The 18,597-nt window shown below is 27.0% G+C and overlaps 4 protein-coding genes and 1 pseudogene across 9 annotated transcripts; 2 read left to right on the top strand and 3 right to left on the bottom strand.

The window, feature by feature from the left end:
• Positions 1-68: 68 nt before the first annotated feature.
• On the bottom strand, positions 69-8,952 carry LOC132907115 (ATP-dependent DNA helicase DDX11). 3 transcript variants are annotated; one of them, XM_060959883.1, is made up of 7 exons: positions 8,030-8,952; positions 7,475-7,951; positions 6,845-7,386; positions 6,497-6,720; positions 6,214-6,393; positions 5,922-6,137; positions 69-155 (listed from the first exon to the last, which is right to left on the bottom strand). In XM_060959883.1, the coding sequence occupies exons 1-7, from the start codon at positions 8,710-8,712 to the stop codon at positions 132-134; spliced, it is 2,346 nt and encodes a 781-aa protein (XP_060815866.1). In that variant the 5' UTR covers positions 8,713-8,952; the 3' UTR covers positions 69-131. The 3 variants fall into 3 exon arrangements, 2 of the variants coding, with proteins under 2 accessions (XP_060815866.1, XP_060815865.1); XM_060959882.1 differs by lacking the exon at positions 69-155 and adding an exon at positions 4,677-5,825; XR_009658118.1 differs by lacking the exon at positions 69-155 and adding an exon at positions 5,672-5,825 and having other exon boundaries at positions 5,922-6,060.
• On the top strand, positions 145-5,452 carry LOC132907120 (galactose mutarotase-like; annotated as a pseudogene).
• A 6-nt stretch (positions 8,953-8,958) lies between the features above and the next one.
• Positions 8,959-10,361, top strand: LOC132907118 (probable palmitoyltransferase ZDHHC24). Of its 2 annotated transcripts, none has more exons than XM_060959890.1 (2): positions 8,959-9,095; positions 9,161-10,361. In XM_060959890.1, the coding sequence occupies exon 2, from the start codon at positions 9,284-9,286 to the stop codon at positions 10,139-10,141; it is 858 nt and encodes a 285-aa protein (XP_060815873.1). In that variant the 5' UTR covers positions 8,959-9,095; positions 9,161-9,283; the 3' UTR covers positions 10,142-10,361. The 2 variants fall into 2 exon arrangements, with proteins under 2 accessions (XP_060815873.1, XP_060815872.1); XM_060959889.1 differs by having other exon boundaries at positions 8,970-9,095; positions 9,146-10,361.
• Positions 10,362-10,479: 118 nt separating this feature from the next.
• On the bottom strand, positions 10,480-13,501 carry LOC132907116 (sulfhydryl oxidase 1-like). Its single transcript, XM_060959884.1, has 3 exons — positions 13,135-13,501; positions 12,559-12,811; positions 10,480-12,474 (listed from the first exon to the last, which is right to left on the bottom strand). Exons 1-3 carry the CDS (start codon positions 13,412-13,414, stop codon positions 11,064-11,066), a joined length of 1,944 nt encoding a protein of 647 aa, XP_060815867.1. The 5' UTR covers positions 13,415-13,501; the 3' UTR covers positions 10,480-11,063.
• Positions 13,502-13,965: 464 nt separating this feature from the next.
• On the bottom strand, positions 13,966-18,063 carry LOC132907117 (transformer-2 protein homolog beta). 3 transcript variants are annotated; one of them, XM_060959887.1, is made up of 5 exons: positions 17,909-18,063; positions 16,923-17,429; positions 16,392-16,606; positions 16,212-16,306; positions 13,966-14,551 (listed from the first exon to the last, which is right to left on the bottom strand). In XM_060959887.1, the coding sequence occupies exons 1-5, from the start codon at positions 17,921-17,923 to the stop codon at positions 14,526-14,528; spliced, it is 858 nt and encodes a 285-aa protein (XP_060815870.1). In that variant the 5' UTR covers positions 17,924-18,063; the 3' UTR covers positions 13,966-14,525. The 3 variants fall into 3 exon arrangements, with proteins under 3 accessions (XP_060815870.1, XP_060815871.1, XP_060815869.1); XM_060959888.1 differs by having other exon boundaries at positions 13,966-15,199; XM_060959886.1 differs by lacking the exon at positions 13,966-14,551 and having other exon boundaries at positions 15,872-16,306.
• Positions 18,064-18,597: the final 534 nt, after the last annotated feature.

Below are 18,597 nucleotides of genomic sequence, written 5' to 3' on the forward strand. Positions count from 1 at the left end.
AATATTAAAGATTGAATTCTATACATTTATTTGTTTGTCTAATACCACCTTAGAGAAATGAGACTTTGTTGTTCCTTTAGTTCTACAACTGTCTGCTCATATTTATTACAAATATTAATGCTAATCATAATTTACATTCCATCAAAATTTTGTGACTGAAAAAGATAGTTAAATGTTGAAACTAATTATTGCATAACAAAATGAAACATATAATCAGGAAAACATTGATGATTACTTAATAGGATTGTTTATGATTTTTTTTAACATTACTTTATGACAATATATGTATGTATATTTGTAGAGTAATTTTATATTGTGAGCAATAGATAATAGTAACCTTTCCTAAAGTCACAGTGTTTTCCTGCATATGCATAGGTATGAAACATAAGAAATTCATAAGAATTATGATAGATATACATTTTCTTTTGATATTAAATTATCAGGTCTCTTATATTATTTTATTAATGTTTAATCTTTATACAAGTACCATGGCACTAGATACACGTGTGAAAAGTTTGTACAGTAGCAATTTTAATGCATTTGTAAGCTACTAGAATAATAGGTTTAATTTAGTATGTCATGTGCAGTTAAAACAATACTTCTTTTATATATGAAAACAGTATGCATTGAAACAATTGGCATACATGTAGCAAAATGTTTGACATACTTAGTTCATTTATATAGCCATCTACTATGTGATATACTTTCAAAAAGTTTAGAACAAGGACACTCCATATACATAATCACTATTGTATATACAAGTATACATATATTGGACAGTTATTGTTTGTTTAACAATGTAATAATGATCAATACATTCCTTTATATTGGTTTCATTGTATAAAGTATGTGTATGAGTGCCCTAGAAATTATTTTGTATTTACTTAAAATGCTAATACATGATCAGAATACTGAGAGTTATGCAAATTTATTTCCTATCTTTTTTCAATCACTTGGATAGAAAATAGAAAGGAAATTAACTTATGAAACCCTCTATGATGGTTTATATTTTGCATTTTTATAATTGCTAAAACAAACTGAACTAATCTTGATTTTCATGTGTGTATGTGTTTAATTTATTGATTCTGTACTAAATAACAACTAACATATGAGTTAGATTAAACTTACAAAAGCTAATCAAAACTTATTTACATGTTGCGTATGTTCTACGCTATTTTATGGTGAATCAAAATAATTCTTTTTTTTTTCTTTGACCTCATATGAAATATTAAATATGAGAAAAAAAAACAAATCTTTATTTCAAAACTTATATGTTTTTATAATGATTTCCTGAGTAATAATCAGTATTGTAGGATATGTCTCAATATATATAAAATATAGAATTAAAGAAAGAGAAAAGGATAAACTTTGAAGAAGTATATCCTGGTCATTTTTATCTTTTAATTCATTTTTTTGTATAAATAATTTCTTTTATCCACTTAAAAGTTTTTGTACTGCTTCATTAAAAAATTCTTTTCAAGATAAAACCAACCGAGTATTGAAGATATATTTAAATGTTTTTGAAATAGAAATATTGGATGCATTAAATTGGCATTTATACATATACAAATTTATTAAATGCATATAATATTAAATATTTCATCTGAATCACACTTATACTTTTTCAAAGTTCAACTTGTGAAATCTTGCATATAATTAAAAGTAATTAATCGGTTGACTGAAATATTTATGATGTTATTAGAGATCTATAGAATAAATATTTCATGGATATGCCTTTCTATGTTGTACAAAGATATTCTGCGGTGCTAGTATCATGTACTTAATATGTTAAGAGAGACAAAAAAGTTGAAAATGCTTCCAAGGTAATTGAAAAATATTTAATGAAATCTTAGAATGCTAATATCAATACTTGTTTATAGTAACCATAACTTACTTATACCGAATGTAATATTAGGCAGCTATCAATTATCAGTTGTGTAATGGCATATGATTGCCAACAGTGCTAGTCTAAGCTATATTTATTTTTTATATATCATAACTTCTTTAGCTTAAAATAAAATAAATCCAGTTTTATATTTCATTAAAGAACATATATATATATATGTTTTGTTAATTAGACAACATGTATGAAGAAACATTCAGAATAACTATAAAAAAATATAACTCCATATATATATATTGCCAGTAAATATATTCCCTAATTGATATGTTAAAAAATTTAATTTATACAGATAAGATGATTATTTTTAATAAATCGAATCATTTCTTTACTTAAACAATTTAGTATGACCAAATATTGTTATTCTAAACATGTTTCTTTCAATATAAACTTAAATTGTAAATATTTTCTTGTTGAAGTTACACTAAAACTGCATGCTACTTATAAATAGTAATTTGTACAATAACACCTATGACCAAGATGATAATTATGAGATGAGTGTGCTTTTAATGTACACGAAGTGTTTGCTGTGGTATTTTCTCCATTATTTGTATGTTTATTTGTTGCAAAATATATTAAGCAATTTTATTATCCTCAATTATATTTGAAGATAACTAATATTGTGGAGTTTGTCACAATTTTATCACAATTTTTAATTATTCGATATTCATGTGTGAAATTAATTTTTTGTCAGTATTTTTTGTAATATATAGACTTAGAGAACGTAGAATGTACTGCAACTCGTAAATCCGTAATTACTGACGATTTATTTAAATTTTAAATTACTATGTAGTTGTAAGAATATACTAATAAGCTAAGTGCAATGTGTTCCACGTGTATTTAAGTAACAAATGACTGCTTTGGTGTGCGCCTTAAAAAGTAATGTAATGCAGAACCCAAAGCTTGAGAAACGAATCTTTTATGTAATATAACTCTAATAACAATTGTACGAAGATGGTAGGAATTTCAAAGAATTTTCTGCGATAAAAATAGTTTGCCAAACAAAGATATTGGGCACTGCATGATCACTAATATTTATGAGAAACTCTAAAAATCAGAATGATATATGAGAAAAAGAAACATCTATCCGATTTATTATACAAAATTACAAAACAAAAAAAATGTGATTTCGTTGAAGAAATGCAATAAGATATATTGTCTTCGATTTTTTACTCAACAAATTTAAATGTAATAAAGCATACGAAAATTGAATGGGAAATGTATTGATGCGGTGTCTGATTTGCACTAAAAATTCATGTATTTTTCCAAGCATTGTACATTATTCTATAAATATTGATTATATAAATTATAAATAGTAACCGGAGTATATATATTACATTAAGTACTATAATTATTGTAACATTAAAGCATCACAAATTGTAGGTGATGCCTTATTATTATTAATAATAAATCATTTAAAATAAAATAAAATTCCTTGTATTACTGTATTTTTATAGTAAAAACTGTTTTTGTATATTTGAAAATCAGCAAATGATTTTCTATTGTCTAAACAAAAAAAGAATATAGTAAAATATTTTTTATTTTTTATATTTAAAAGGTGAAAATTATTGTTTTATTGTAAATTTTAATATCATTTTGTTATATTAAATAATTATTGAATAAGGTATTGCCGCAATCATAATTATGCTATTAAATATGGATTTTCATGGATGTAATTGTAAAAATATAACAATTACAGAAGGAATATTTGGAGAAGTCTGGGTTGGTAAGCTGTGGTTGATATGATCTTTCTTTCTCTCTTTAGTTTGTTATGTAAAATTAATGTAATTTACTTATAATATTTAAAGTAACAATAGATTTTTGTAATCAGATAATCAAGATCAAATTTTTAATGATCCCATACCAAAGACTATAAAATCATACACTATGATAAATACTAATCGAATGGAAGTTGTTGTCATTACTTGGGGAGCTACAATTATATCTCTAAAATGTCCAGATAAATATGGACATTCTGCTGATGTTGTCCTTGGTTTTGACGATGTAAAAGGTATAATTTTAGAGTATTAATTTCTTAACATTATAATAATGAAGCTAATAGTCATTATTAAAATGCAACTATTACAGGATACTCAAATCCTATAACAAACCCATTTATTGGTTGTATATTAGGCAGATGTGCAAACCGTATTAAAAATGGACATATTACTATTAGAGGTAGAGATTATGAATTAACAAAAAATGATTTTAATGGAAAACATCATTTACATGGAGGAGTAAATTGATTAGTTACATCATATAAATAATAAACAATATTATATTATATAAATAATAATCAATGCTCTCACTAGACAAATGGATTTGGACGTAAAGTTTGGGATTCATATATTGCTGGATGTTCAGTTATTATGAGTTACTTAAGTCAAGATGGTGAAGAAGGGTATCCAGGTGCAGTGTTAACTACAATAAAGTTTAAGTTAACTCCAGAAAATAAGCTTGATATATGTATGAGAGCAACAACTTCAAAACCAACAATAGTGAATTTATCACATGGTTCTATGTTTAATTTAGCTGGACATGTAAGTAATATATTTTTAAATATACATTTAGTTAAATGTGTAAAATGTAATAGGATTCTGGAGAATCTGAGTTACGAAAACATAAAGTACTATTCAATTGTGATCGTTGGACATTTGCGGATTACACAGATCCAGTTCCAACAGGTGCTGTACGTAGTGTAGGTGGAACAGTGATGGACTTTCGAATACCTCGAATTTTAGGAGAATACATGGAAAAGGTATAAAATAACTGCATATTTTAAAGATATTGAGCTCTTTCCTTTAATTATTGCTAGGTTCCACCTGGAGAAGGTTTCGATCATAATTTATGTGTTACAAAAGGTGAACAATCTGGTAGTTCATTTGTTGCCAAAGTATGGCATGTAAAAAGTGGACGGTATATATAAATCAGATATATTAGTTGTTTATTGAATAATACAATTGTTTTAAGTATATTGGTGTTTAGTGCTTTAGAAATTTATTCAGACCAATGTGGGGTACAGTTCTACACTGGAGGCCGTTTGCCACCTTATACTATTCCAGAATTTTTATCTAGTTATGATTTATTAGAAGTAAATCAATATTTTAATTATCAACAACATGTTATTTATCTAAGTAATAACTTGTATATCATAAATTTGATTTGACTATAGGACATTGAAGAAGCAGAAGAAATTGGTGAGGTTTATAAAAATGATCATGAAGATGAGGAAGAAGAAATAAAAGTTGAAAAACATTATAAAAAAGTAACGACTGTACCTAAAAAGATAGAATTTATCTTAGGAAAACATGGAGCTCATTATAAAAAATATTGTGCTTTTAGTATTCAACCACAAAATTATCCTAATGCAATATATTATGTAAGTATTTCTTATGTACATATAAATTGGCTTTTTTAGTAAAGTTATAAAGGTTGACATAATAGATGAATTGTTTTCAGTCACATTTCCCATGTTCTATATTATATCCTGGTCAAGTTTATTATCATGATCTGACATATAAGTTTGAAGTGCATCTTGCAAATTATATGTAGGAAATATATGTAGAATTTTATATCTATGTTAACAAAACTTACTTTTAATAAATGCAATAGTAACAGTAAATAATTAATAATACATATAATAATGTTTAGATATCTTTTCTTCTATTTATGTTATTTTTTTATTGGATTCAATTTTTTTTTTATTGAAAAATTTAGATATAGCACCAATTGTGTTACCAAAACTTTTATGAATGATTAATGTACGTTGAATCCACTGTGGGAGTGCTTTTATTTTATAACTATAGCGTTTATCTAATAATATTACTGTTGAATAATCATTAATGTGTCGAATAGCTCGTCCAATACATTGGTTTACTGCTTTCATGCATGAATTTTCATAGAAATTTTGACCAGCATCTGATTTCTAATAAACAAAAAATAAACTGATGTATATACATATAAATTATATGACACTAAGTGGTTTTTCTTGCCATAATAACGAGACAAAATAAATACATACAATATTTTCATTTAAATATTTCATCTTTTCTTGTAATTCCAATGATTGAATATTAGGATAAGGCATTCCCACAACTATAACACATCTTCCCAAATCATCAGAAAAATTTAATCCTTCGCTTAATTTTCCTCCCACCACACTAAACAATAATGACCCATTCTGTGAATTTCTTGGATTTTTTATGTGAAGTGCATATTCTTTTAAAATTTCATGTACCTATAATGTATAATTTATTTTATATTTGTATAAAAATTTTACAACAAAATTTGTAAAAAAATTATGTTATTAGTACCTGAGAAGCTGATTTAGGTTCTCGAAGAATATGTTTCTTTAAAAACAGTTTCTTAATAATACCAGAATTTTCTAAATGTTTATATATTAATTCTTCAAAATTATAGGATGGTAAAAATACTATAATACCAGCTGGTATGATATTACATAAATTTAATAATGCTCTCCCTAATTCATCTAACTGAAATATTTTTATTGTGAAATTTATCATATTTTCTATCATTTATTTTAATCATTGGAATTATTTATATTATGATTTAATTATTATTAAATATCATATTTACCAATTTTGTATTTTCTCGATTTTGAAAATTAAATTCAAATTCAATACCAGTTGGGCCATGAGTTGTTATGCTACATACTATGTTTTCTTCAGGAATTATGTGGTCACATGAATATGTGACAATTCTTTCAGATGAAGCACCTGCTGCTATGAATAACTGATCTGTAAATTCATTCATTGGTGCCATTGTCCCCCCAGCTAATATTACAGCTCTAGCATCTCGAACTGTTAATAATTATACATATAAACAAAAATTATGTAAAATAATGATAAGAACAATGTAATATGAAATACTAAATTAATATGAAATATGAAAATAAAATAAATTAAATTAAATTAATCTGCATACTAATATCATGGAAGTGCGCTGCTGGATTTAATAAAAGGAATTTTATGATACTTTGTCCAACAGTTGGACCTGGAATAATAAATATGCGTCCATCACTACAGTTGCTTCGTAAACATTCTAAGAAACTTATAATTGCCATCATTGGATTATTTGAGCGATCTTCATCTAATTGAATGTCTGTGATTGTATCAAACTCTGTGCTTTTTGTTTTAATTGAATTTAAAAACTGTTTTACACCACATGTCTTTGTATTATAATTATGAATTTTTAAATTTGTGTCATACTGTTCTATGAAACCTTGTAATTTATGACTCAGTCGAGAATTTTTAATGAATTTCAACAATTCAAACATATTTACTGTGTCAATGTTTGTCATAATCGCAAATTCTTCTATCTTATATAATTTTGGAGATGCTTCTATATTTATAACATCATCAGGATTTGATTTTATAGTAGCCCCCAAAACTGTTATAAGTTTTCTCAAACAAAAGCTCAACTGAGTTAAGCTTAGAATATTTTTTGCTGAGAATAAAGTTTGAAATCTAAAATTAATATTATTTATATTCTCAGGTATATTAATAAAATGTATAATACAATAATAATAATAATGCTCAAAATGAAATATGTTACCTTTTTTGATATTGGGAAAGTTGACTATAACAATGCAATAAATTTTTGCCTGTAATTATAACACTATGCATATTTTCAATGGCTTCAAGTAAATTATGTGCTTCATCAATTATTAATATATTTCCTTTTAAATTTATTCCTGAACTAATTCTAGTGTTCTTATGCAATATGGTATTGTATGGGACTAGTATTAATTGACCATATGAAACAGCTTTTCTTGATGCATAATATGCACAAGTTTTAAGATTTTCTCCTTTTTGCACAATTTCTTCAATATCCTGAATCTGCATTAAGCTTTCTCTTATTAATAAATCTTGGTTTCCTGGCACAAAAGGGCAACTACTTGTTATTTTCTTTCTTTTAAGATCTTTTTCATCCTTAGCAGTTGTCTTTTTCCTTTGTAATTGCAAACAGCATTCATTTATTAAATTTAAATGTTTCAATTTTTTTACATTTTTATTAATGCAATAATTTTGCCTAAAATTATCAACAAAATTAAAAAAAGAATTAATTTGTATTTTATTTCATTTTCATAACATAATACTTAAAAACCACCTAGATGTTAATGTTATTACAGATACATTTTCTGAATAAGGACTCTTTCTGAGTTCTCCTATAAATTGAGATAGTTGAGAATGGGTCCTAGAGCAAAAGAAAATTTTTATATTTTCATAAATTTCTTCTTTGTCTTCATCTTCAGAACTTTCTGAATGTTCAGCATCTTCTAAAAGTAATTCTTCCTCAATACTTCCCTTTTCGTTATTTGTATCAACTGCATTTTTGTCTATTTCACTTCTGTCCTTTGCAAAACTTGTTGCAAATTTAGTAGATGAATCCTTTTTCTTACTATTTGTACTTTTAGTTCTTTCTTTCAGACTATTCTTTTTTTGCTCATACTGAACAATATTGTTTAATTTTGTTTGTAATGCTTGCCTTTTGCGGTTTAATTCTATTTGTTGAGTTTGTACGGAAAACCAATTATCAGTGGAGTTAATATATTGTTTAATTTGTTCATCAAGTTCAGAAATTGCACTTGTCAGTTCATCTTTTTGCACTTTTTCATAATCAAGTAACCATTTTAAAGCACCACAAATAATTGACATGGATTTACCAGTACCAGTTGGACTTTCAAAGACTCCTAACTTAGAATTTTCCAAACATTTATATAATTCTTTCATAAAGTGAGTTTGTATTGGATACGGAGTGAAAGGAAAAGGAAATTCTTCTGTAGTTTCCATATTTGTAATATAAAACTAATAAGTTGCAAATTAATATGATAAGATTTTCTACTACATACTATTTATGCTACTTATGCTATTATTGTTACTTTTTTAAATATTTTGAAGTAACTAAAATATACAATAAAATAATAAAAAATAAAATTGTTTAATAAAGTATTGTTGCGGGAAGTGTATTTGTGGAAAGTTACATATAGCGTACTTATATATGCACTGGCACTTTCAAATCAAATCACAGAAGAATGCTATGAAGTGAGTTAATATGAACATTGGCTGAAGAATCAAACTTCGCGCGTATACAAAATTTACGAATAGTGATAACAGGAACAGATTTCCATGCATGCTTAAAACGACGAATTTAACAGAATGTACAATGTGATCCGGTAAATATACAATATATGAAATTAGTTAATTAAAAAAAATATTTAGGAAGATTTCAAATTTTTAGGTTATAACGATATAGTATTACTGTAGAATGAACCAGTATTGATGAGAAGTGTACACACATATTAAATAGATATTATCTACTGAGTAGAATCACGTGTTTAATAAAAGTATAAAATTGTTAAAAATGATAATCCGAAAAAGAATTTGGCCTCGCACTTTAAGCGACTTTTTTTCAATGACTTTTACATTAACAATTATACCAACAATATATTGGTTTCAACTATGGGTGGTTTTACCGGCAATACACGAACATGGATCATTGCCGTATATTTTGCATTTCCTTTTTGGAAATTTTATCATGTTAAACATAGTCGGGAATTTTACATATATAATATTTTGCGATACTAGCACTAGAAGAGATATTATGCCAATAAGTGCTGCAAATACTAAAAATGGTTGGAGATTGTGTGCTTCATGTGAAACTCTTGCACCTCCACGGTCATGGCATTGTCCTACATGTAATATATGTATTTTAAAGAGAGATCATCATTGTATTTTTACTGGTTGTTGTATTGGTCATTATAATCACAGATACTTTATAATGTTTCTTTTATATTTATTTGTAGCGACAACATATAGTTTTTGTTATAATAATCTCTTTATTTGGAATATAATGCAGTTTGAATTTCCTATGTCACTTATTAAAATCATTTTTCCCTTAGCAATATTCATTTTTGGATTCGATGGTTCTACAAATCAGTTTTATCTCGTTCTGTATATTGTATCTGCAGTAGGAATGTTGTACACAGGAGTTCTGTGCATTTATCATTTTTGTCTAGTGCTTAATGGTAATATAGCTAATGAGAGTAATAAGAAAATACACATATATAACTTAGGTTGGAAACAAAATGTAAAGGAAGTATTAGGCAACCGATGGTACCTTACATGGACACTTCCTTATATAAAATCTCAATTACCCCATAATGGTGTAATATGGGATACATCAAATTCATGGCAATATACAGACTTTAAAAACAAATAAATATAAATTGTAAAAATTTTGTAAAGCTTATAAAAACAAATTTGTTAAACTGATTAATTTGTATTATATACTGTATATATCACAAAGCATGTATGTTTTATTACATTGTTGTAATAGACTTAAAAATGTACTATTGGAATAGATTAAAAGTCAGATTATTGTTTACAATTGTACTTCAACAATTTATTATAAATATATGAACTTAATTATACATAGTAAATCAGTACTTAATTTTTATTCTTATCATAGATAAATTATACAAATTCAAGAAAATATTACAATAAATGCCTTTTAACAAAATAGTGGAAGAATTTGATTTTAATATCTACACATACAAGTTTGATTCAGTTTATAATATATTTGTCTAAGGATTGTCGATTTTACATACATAAAGATTTAATAATTGTAATAATTTATATTAAACATAATATAATTGTACATTGGTAGGACTAGTTTTATAATTATTGTTATTATATGATGTTATATAGTGAACTTAAATATCTTTTACTACATATTTTTCAATTTAATACAATAATGTTAAATGTACAAATATATCGTATTTGTCAATGAACGTTAAATTGTAAAAAAGATGTCCTATGGCAAAAAGGAATAATCTCGTTATAAAATTTTATACATTAAACTTACATAATTATCATTATGTCTTTTCCACTATAATTTTAAATACAATACATTTATAACGAATAAGAATAAATACATAATATGATTTATGAATAATGATTTTAGTTAACATCATTTGAAGAAGTAATTAAGATTGTATATCTATTAATATTACATTCTTGTAAAAAAATTGTATGATTGGAAATGATATATGTACAATATATTTATAAGCATAACTATATTTTCATAACTTTGTTATTAATTTTTTAAAGATGTATTCCTTTTTAAGTTTTATATATCTCAATTAACAAAAATAAAAATCACATTTTGTAAATAAGCTAACGTAATGTCGTTTTCTATAAGTTCTTTTGACTGCAAATTTTATACAGACTAATATAAGTATGATAGCAGATGCAACATAGAGCACAACACAAATACTTATATCAAAAATTGTAAAATCCCATCCAATTTTCTTATTATTTGTATATTTACTCAATACTAGTCTTTCTTGTCTTATTTTTAACTTATTGCCATTACCATCCTTGTGTGTGTTGACTGAATCATAATAATTTATTCCTTTATAACTATACTTTGTTTTAAGGTAATATAAAACATGTTCTTCATTCCAAGTACCATTTTCATATCTACAATTTGGACAATGTTCAACTGCTGGATATTGAATTTTTTTATGTTTTGGGTCTTCTGTATCATCACCTGACAGTCTTGCATTTACTTCATTATGAGCTGACCACAGCCATAAGATGCTGTCATTAGCATTAGACACATCAAACATTTTGTTTTTTGAAGCCATTTGGACAAAATGTTGAGCACAATCAGCACATCCAAAAAAGTTTTGTACATATCCATGCATTGCTTCTAATATTTTTCTTGGTTCATGTTCAACGTCCTTATTTAAGATAGCAAAATTAACTGTCAACATATGAAACATTGTCCACAAACCACAGGGATACCCACGATATCCTTCTTTACTGCCTTTACATCCAACCCACTTTGAAGGTCCAGAGTACACAGGTGACATTTCTTCTTCTATAGATTTTACTATTTGACTAAACTCCTCCCCAGATATATTATTTCTTTTTTTAATAATATCTCTAGTGATTTCTAGAAAAATGTTACCATATCTCAGAGGAAAATAGTCAGCCAATACATTTAAATATTTTTTCAATGCATCCATTTTTTTATCTTTTATTATTTTATGTAATGGAATTTCATGAGAGATTGAATATCTTAAGGCATTTTCAAGATCAAGTTGGTATAAATGATCTCCACTTATGTCTGTACTTTCTGGCTGTGGTGTTGCTTGTAATTGTTTTGGAGTGCTAGTATTTAATTTATGATTTTCATTCTTTATTGAATGATTCTTAATAGGATTTAGCTCATGAATAGTTTCTGATTTTGAAATCATAAATTCTTTAATTGCATTGAAAACACCTTCTCTTGTAGGTATTCTGATTTTAAGAACCTTTTGTGTCTCATTGCGAGCTAAAACTATCAAACTTGGAAAATTTGTGACTTTGTTTGTCTCACATAATAATTCATTGTCAGATAATACCCTTCTTATTTGTAATGTTGTAATTTTGTGCATATCTAATATAACTTCAGCACCTAAATGTGAATCTGTCCTTTCAAATAGTAAGAAGACATATTTTATAGTATTTGGTATAGCCTTCCAAATATTTGTAGTTTCATAATTTCTATAATATCAAAACATAACAATAATTAGCTCCTATTATTTGAAAGAGTGAATATAAAAAATAAAGAAGTATAAATTGATATACCTGTATGGTGCTATATTAGGCCATGAAATACCTCTTCCTTCTTGTTGTTCTCTTCCTAATAAATCTATTAAACTATGTCTAAGTTCATTAATATCATCATACTTCTCCATCAATAATCCTAATGACGGTGGATGTGCATTTACAGAAAAGTATTTAAGCATGGGATAATGCATAATTTCATACTCTCGGCAAATTGGGTTATTATCATCATCGGCACAATCTATTGCAGCAATTACTACAATATCTTTCCATGCTAAAAATATTATTGAAATAAATTATTTGCAAGATATGATTAATCTCATCTATAATACATACTTAAAGATCTTAGATAATACATATTTAGATTTGCCAAAGGTTCCTTAAAAACATACTTGCTTAATAATAATAAATTCACGATTGTATGTATTTACTTAAAGTGCTTTCATAGATTATTATGATATACAGCAAATATAAAAAGCGATATGTTTTAAGAATTATATTAAGTAAGATAAGTTCATACGAATAAATAAGTTAAGCGATAGTGATACATTTTTATGTGATTTATTAATTATTTTATAATCATTAAAATTGACTTACCGTAAATATCATTAGCAAAATCTTTCCACATCGGTGCAAATCGAAGACAGTAACCACACCAACTGTTGTAAAATTCAACTAACCAACCCTTTGTATCTTCGTAAACGGATGACTTAAAATTAGTAACGTTTAAAATAACGACATTATCACTAGTATTATACAATCCTTGTGTAGGTATTTGACTTTGATATGGTTCCTTTACTACGGCAGCATTACAATTCACTATTATTACATTGATTAACCATAATTTCCATAACAAACTAACGTCAAAACGATCCATGTTTTCTTCTGTCAAATCGAACTTCTACTAATCACCGTCGTATACGATGTGATACTAATGTGCTACCAAGTGCTAGTAATACTTTTATCAAGGTGCAATATATGTATATATGATTTCTACATAAGGTAAGTTCTCATGAAAAATATCACTAACAAAATATCTGTGAGTACACAAATAGATACATAACTATTAGCAAGTACTAATATGTTAAATGTTTATGTCTTTATAAAAACTGAATTTGTAGGTACAATAATATTAGCATTCTTTTATATTATTGACAAACTTTTTGAAGATTATGCATATTATATTATAGATACTTTTGCAGTTATAATTCATACCAAATGAAATGATAATTTTAAGATTTTCTTATAAGTATTCTCTAATTTACAAAACTTCATATTTTTATTATTATTTCAAGTCATGAATTTGTTGTACATTTATAATCGTTAGTTTTAATAAGATTCAGATCAAAGTTTAAAAAAATTATTGTGGATTATTAATTACCATATAACTATTTATGGTTTTGAAGGTAATAAATGACAGGTAAATAATTTATATTAAAAAAACACTGTTTATTAATAGTTTCAATTCGAATTGCCGCTGCTTACTCCTATACAAAGTGAAAACAATAGGATATTACCCTTAAGGATAAATAGGAGGTTTTAGGATGGTGGAGGGAATAAGGGCGAAGGTATATATGTTTATTTATTATATAACACCTATTTACGGATATATTATTTAACCAAATCAACTGATAAAGAATATGATCGGTATAAACCTTGGAGCAGCTTACGCTCTTCCCTACTCATAAAAGAATTCGATGCTTCTTGAACATTTTCTGAAACGTTCGACCAGTTTCACCCCCAACCACTGGCTTGTCCAGGTCGGGGGCCTGACGATCAACGATTTCTTACTGTCTTGAGGCTTGCAGTTCTTCTAGGCTTGAGACTTCTCAGCCGGTAAGGAATGCGATTCGGATCATATTCTTTGTCACAAGCGCGAAAAACCTTCGGATCTTCGAAATTCGAGCAAGACAAACATCTTCAGATATCTTGTCTTCAACTTTTCAAAACTTTCATTTTTTCAGAGTGAAACTTCAAACTTCCCTCTATCATCCAATACCTCTTGATTCAAAACCTTATAAACAAACAAACAGGTTAGAGAACTTACTTCTATTTTTAAATTTATTTTTGTTTTGTTTCATTCGTTTCTGTATGTCTTTCGGTCTTTCCGTTTTTTTTTAAATATTTTTCTTTTTATATAAATATTTATGAATACCACATTTTTTCCTGATTTGTAACACGTTTTAGCAGTTATGTTAAAAAACAGAATGGCTGGAATATAATTTTTAAGCAAAACTGAAATCAACTTGAAACCAAAGAAAGATAGAAACAATTATATTCCAACCTTCACATATTAGCATCATATTACAATACGTAAACCTTATCTTCATAACAATTTCTTAGGAAATGAAACATTGTGAAAATAAGGTTTTATTTGAGTCCATTCTAACCTTACTCTTTCATGCAAAGAATATACTACACTTCTTTGCATATTAGATTATCTGATTAACTGATATTGTACGATCATAATTTAAATGCTGTATATTAATTGCATACAATGCAGAACTAGGTAAGGTAAGAATAGTAGTAAGAATGTAGCGTTTGCATTTTTTGACCCGGTACAGTATTGTTAGAAGAAATTTGAGGTCAAAGGGTCAAGTCACACAAATGGTCTCCCAAACACCTGGCCTCTCGCATCACACTCGTGTCACTTAATATCGACCTGAAATTCATTAAGCAACAAAAACTATGATTGTTTGACCCATGTTACGGGTTACACTTAGTTACTACCGTACGATTTATCGGATGCATTCCTTGATGCTCCTGTCTTCCATTCTTGCTAATTTAACTACTTATTTGTACTTAAACATTTTTCTTGAAGTAAATATAAGCGGTCTACGAAAATATGAATCTAAATTAAGAGAACTTCAGTTATAAGTGAATGATTATATAAATTTCGAAATCACTTACAATTGTGTTCATATGTGTATTTTATATATGTAAATATACAGTTTTTCATTCATTAAAATGTAGGTGTGTATGTGTGTGTATATATATATATATATATAAAACACTGAATATATTATATATATATATATATATATATATATATATATATATATATAAAACACTGAATATATTATATATATATATATATATATATATACAACACTGAATAGGAGAAGTATATTAACATACTGTTTAGTATCTTTAGTTTAGTCAAAGAAAGCTAATCTTTGTGAGAAAGCACTTCAAACAGTGAAATTTTATTGCATGCAACTCTTTAAAACATGTTAATGTTTTGTATATTAATAGTTCCGAAAATTCTGAAAATAATTTAATCTAAAATAAAAAACTCAAGTAAACTTCTTGCTTTAGATTACGATACATTAGATTTCATAGTTGATAAATATTTTAATATTACTTAAAATTTCACAATAAATGCAATATTATACACTGTATATATATATTAGCATATGTGACTGACATTTAATTAATATCATTAATTTTTTATGAATAGATTTAAAGTATTTTTATAATTTAATGTATTTTTAGGTTCATAAATACGAATCCTGGCGAATTATACAATATCAAATCAATGTTCAATCAAAGTTTTTGTATTTTGTTAGATCTAGTTATCTTAATTGATTAAATGTTATGTATTTTTAAATGAGACACATATCCATGTAGACTGCTTATATTAGGTCGTGTGACAGAACAAAAAGTAAACTTACGTGGTGAATAAGAACGTGATCGAGATCTATCATAGCGTGAGCGACGGCGATTGTAATATGGGCTAGGTGAACGTCGATAACTTCCTCTGTAACTACTGTTTAATGAAAGAAAAATAATAGTTTTTTCTGTCTTTTAGTAAGTTTCATTTAGGAATTATATCTAAAAAAATACAAACTCACTCTCGTCTTCTAGGTCCATCCCATCCTCTGTCATGTAAATGTGTAGGTTTTCCCATGTAAATTCCTGGAGTTGGCGTGTGAGCTCTTTGTGTAATCGAAAAATCTACCCTTATTCTTCGACCATCAATATCCATCCCTGTGCACTGTTCTTTCGCTACTTTAGCATCTTCAGATGATTCAAAATATACAAAACAGAATCCTCTGGATCGTCCAGTCTAAAATATAAATATTTATGCGTCAATATATTATACGATTTTTAATCAAAATATGGAAAATAAATATATAGAAATTCTTGTTTAATTGATTTTTAGATAAAATAAAATGTGACCAGAGGCCTTTAACGTTTTACATAAACTTAATGCACGAACGTTCTAAATCTCTGGTATAATTTACTATTCCCCTATTCTTTTTTTTAATAGTTATGGGGTTGTATATGTATATATGAACATTAATGTTAGATCTTTGCACAATTAACATATGTTAGTATGTAAATATAATATTGTAGTTTATAAAACGTTAATATTTAAGTACCTTTGCATCAATTACAACTTGTACACGTTCGACAGGTCCATATTTGGAAAATATGTGATGTATTTGTTGTTCAGTTGTAAAAATGGAAAGCCCAAATACACCTAAGCATCTGGAAGGACATGGATTATCTCTGTTTCCAACATGACGTCGTCTAGACGACATTGGACTCCGAGAGTGTGAACGATAAATGTTCCTATCATGTTCGCGAGAGTAACGGGAACGAGAGTACGATCGTGATCTGCTTCGAGAATATCGACCACCCCTATAAGGAGAACGACTACGACTGCGACTACTACCACGGTGACCAGCACTGGCATATTTGCTACTGCGATATGACTTTCTTCCTCTTGAAACTGAACGGCTTCGTGATCGTGAATATTCTTTCACTGGTCGGTGAGATTCTTTACGTTCCCGTGATTTACGTGATCTTGAATGTGAACGTGAGTCTCTCAAACCTCCATCTGCTGTTCTTGGTCTTCTAGGACTTGCACTACGACTACCACTCCGCTGGAATAAAGAATATAATTTTAGTTTTCTGCCAGTATTTTATATTTATTTATGTTTCGTTTACCTTTTAAACTATAAATTCAAGAACGTTATATAGAAATGAAATAAAAAATACTTTATATTGTAAATTAATTGAACTATATTTTGGATTTTCCAAATATTGTTAATTTCAATAATCATGGAGATTCAAACGCTTAACCTTCTAAATTATAGTTAAAACAGAATTACAAAAAATTAGTTGGATCAATAAATATATTTTATAAAAATAAAAAGGTTAGTAACACCACTATCAATAAATCTGCAAATTTTTAATAGTTTATGAGTAAAATAAGAGCATTAAAATGATAATATAAATGTGAAACATAGTTGAACGTTGATGGATCGATAATGGCTGTGATCAGCCGCATGTCGTTACGGCCACAATATGTATAAAATTACACGTAAAAGTAATATTTAAAAAAGGAAAATGTAATATTTACCTCGATATCACTCATTGTGGGTCTTCAACTATAAATGAATAGGATAAAGATAGCAGAAACCGGTCAAAATGTTTGGAATAGTGCACTGTAGCGTTAGTATGCAATAATGGCGTACAATCTTTAGACGGTTTCAGCGGGTAACAGCCGGAAGTGATGATGCCAGGTGGTATACAAATGCGAAACATACCAACATCCGGTGTTGCCAAGAAACGATAGTGAAAATTGAAAATGGCGGTGTATTTCTTAAAATGGCGCCAATTCAAACATAAATAATATTGTAGATTCAGTATTCCTACAGATTGTTGTATAATGTTCAGAGTTTTGTTTTTACTCCATAGTATATTAAATGAAATTTATCAAATGTATGAATTATTATTTATAAGGACATTTGACTCAAACTTCAAGAAATTTCGTTAAAATTTGCATTGTATTAATAAAACGCACTAAAATATATGAAACTATTATATTAAAATCATATATAAGTTCAAATTACAGTAAATATCGAATTAAAAGGTCATTGATGGGAATTTCGAAAAAAGAAAGGTTCGTTATATTTTTCATTGGAATAGTATGTTTTGTATGTTGATTATATCTCCTCTTATATATGTTATATATTATATTATATTATATAGTTGAAAGAGAGATATTTTAGTATTTTTATATTCTAGATAAAAAAAAATTTATTGTAT

The sequence above is a fragment of the Bombus pascuorum genome, chromosome 5, assembly GCF_905332965.1.
Source record: "Bombus pascuorum chromosome 5, iyBomPasc1.1, whole genome shotgun sequence".
NCBI lineage: Eukaryota > Metazoa > Arthropoda > Insecta > Hymenoptera > Apidae > Bombus > Bombus pascuorum.

Coding starts and splice junctions, on each gene's coding strand:
- LOC132907115 (XM_060959882.1), bottom strand. CDS start 8,712: ATGGAAACTACAGAAGAATTTCCTTTTCCTTTCACTCCGTATCCAATA. Junction 7,387..7,474: donor CTTTCCCAATATCAAAAAAG/GTAACATATTTC, acceptor TATTAATTTTAG/ATTTCAAACTTTATTCTCAG. Junction 6,138..6,213: donor AACCTAAATCAGCTTCTCAG/GTACTAATAACA, acceptor TATACATTATAG/GTACATGAAATTTTAAAAGA.
- LOC132907118 (XM_060959890.1), top strand. CDS start 9,284: ATGATAATCCGAAAAAGAATTTGGCCTCGCACTTTAAGCGACTTTTTT.
- LOC132907116 (XM_060959884.1), bottom strand. CDS start 13,414: ATGGATCGTTTTGACGTTAGTTTGTTATGGAAATTATGGTTAATCAAT. Junction 12,812..13,134: donor TTTTGCTAATGATATTTACG/GTAAGTCAATTT, acceptor TAATATTTTTAG/CATGGAAAGATATTGTAGTA. Junction 12,475..12,558: donor CCTAATATAGCACCATACAG/GTATATCAATTT, acceptor TTGATATTATAG/AAATTATGAAACTACAAATA.
- LOC132907117 (XM_060959886.1), bottom strand. Junction 16,607..16,922: donor AAGTTGTAATTGATGCAAAG/GTACTTAAATAT, acceptor TTTATATTTTAG/ACTGGACGATCCAGAGGATT. Junction 16,307..16,391: donor GATGGACCTAGAAGACGAGA/GTGAGTTTGTAT, acceptor TTCATTAAACAG/TAGTTACAGAGGAAGTTATC.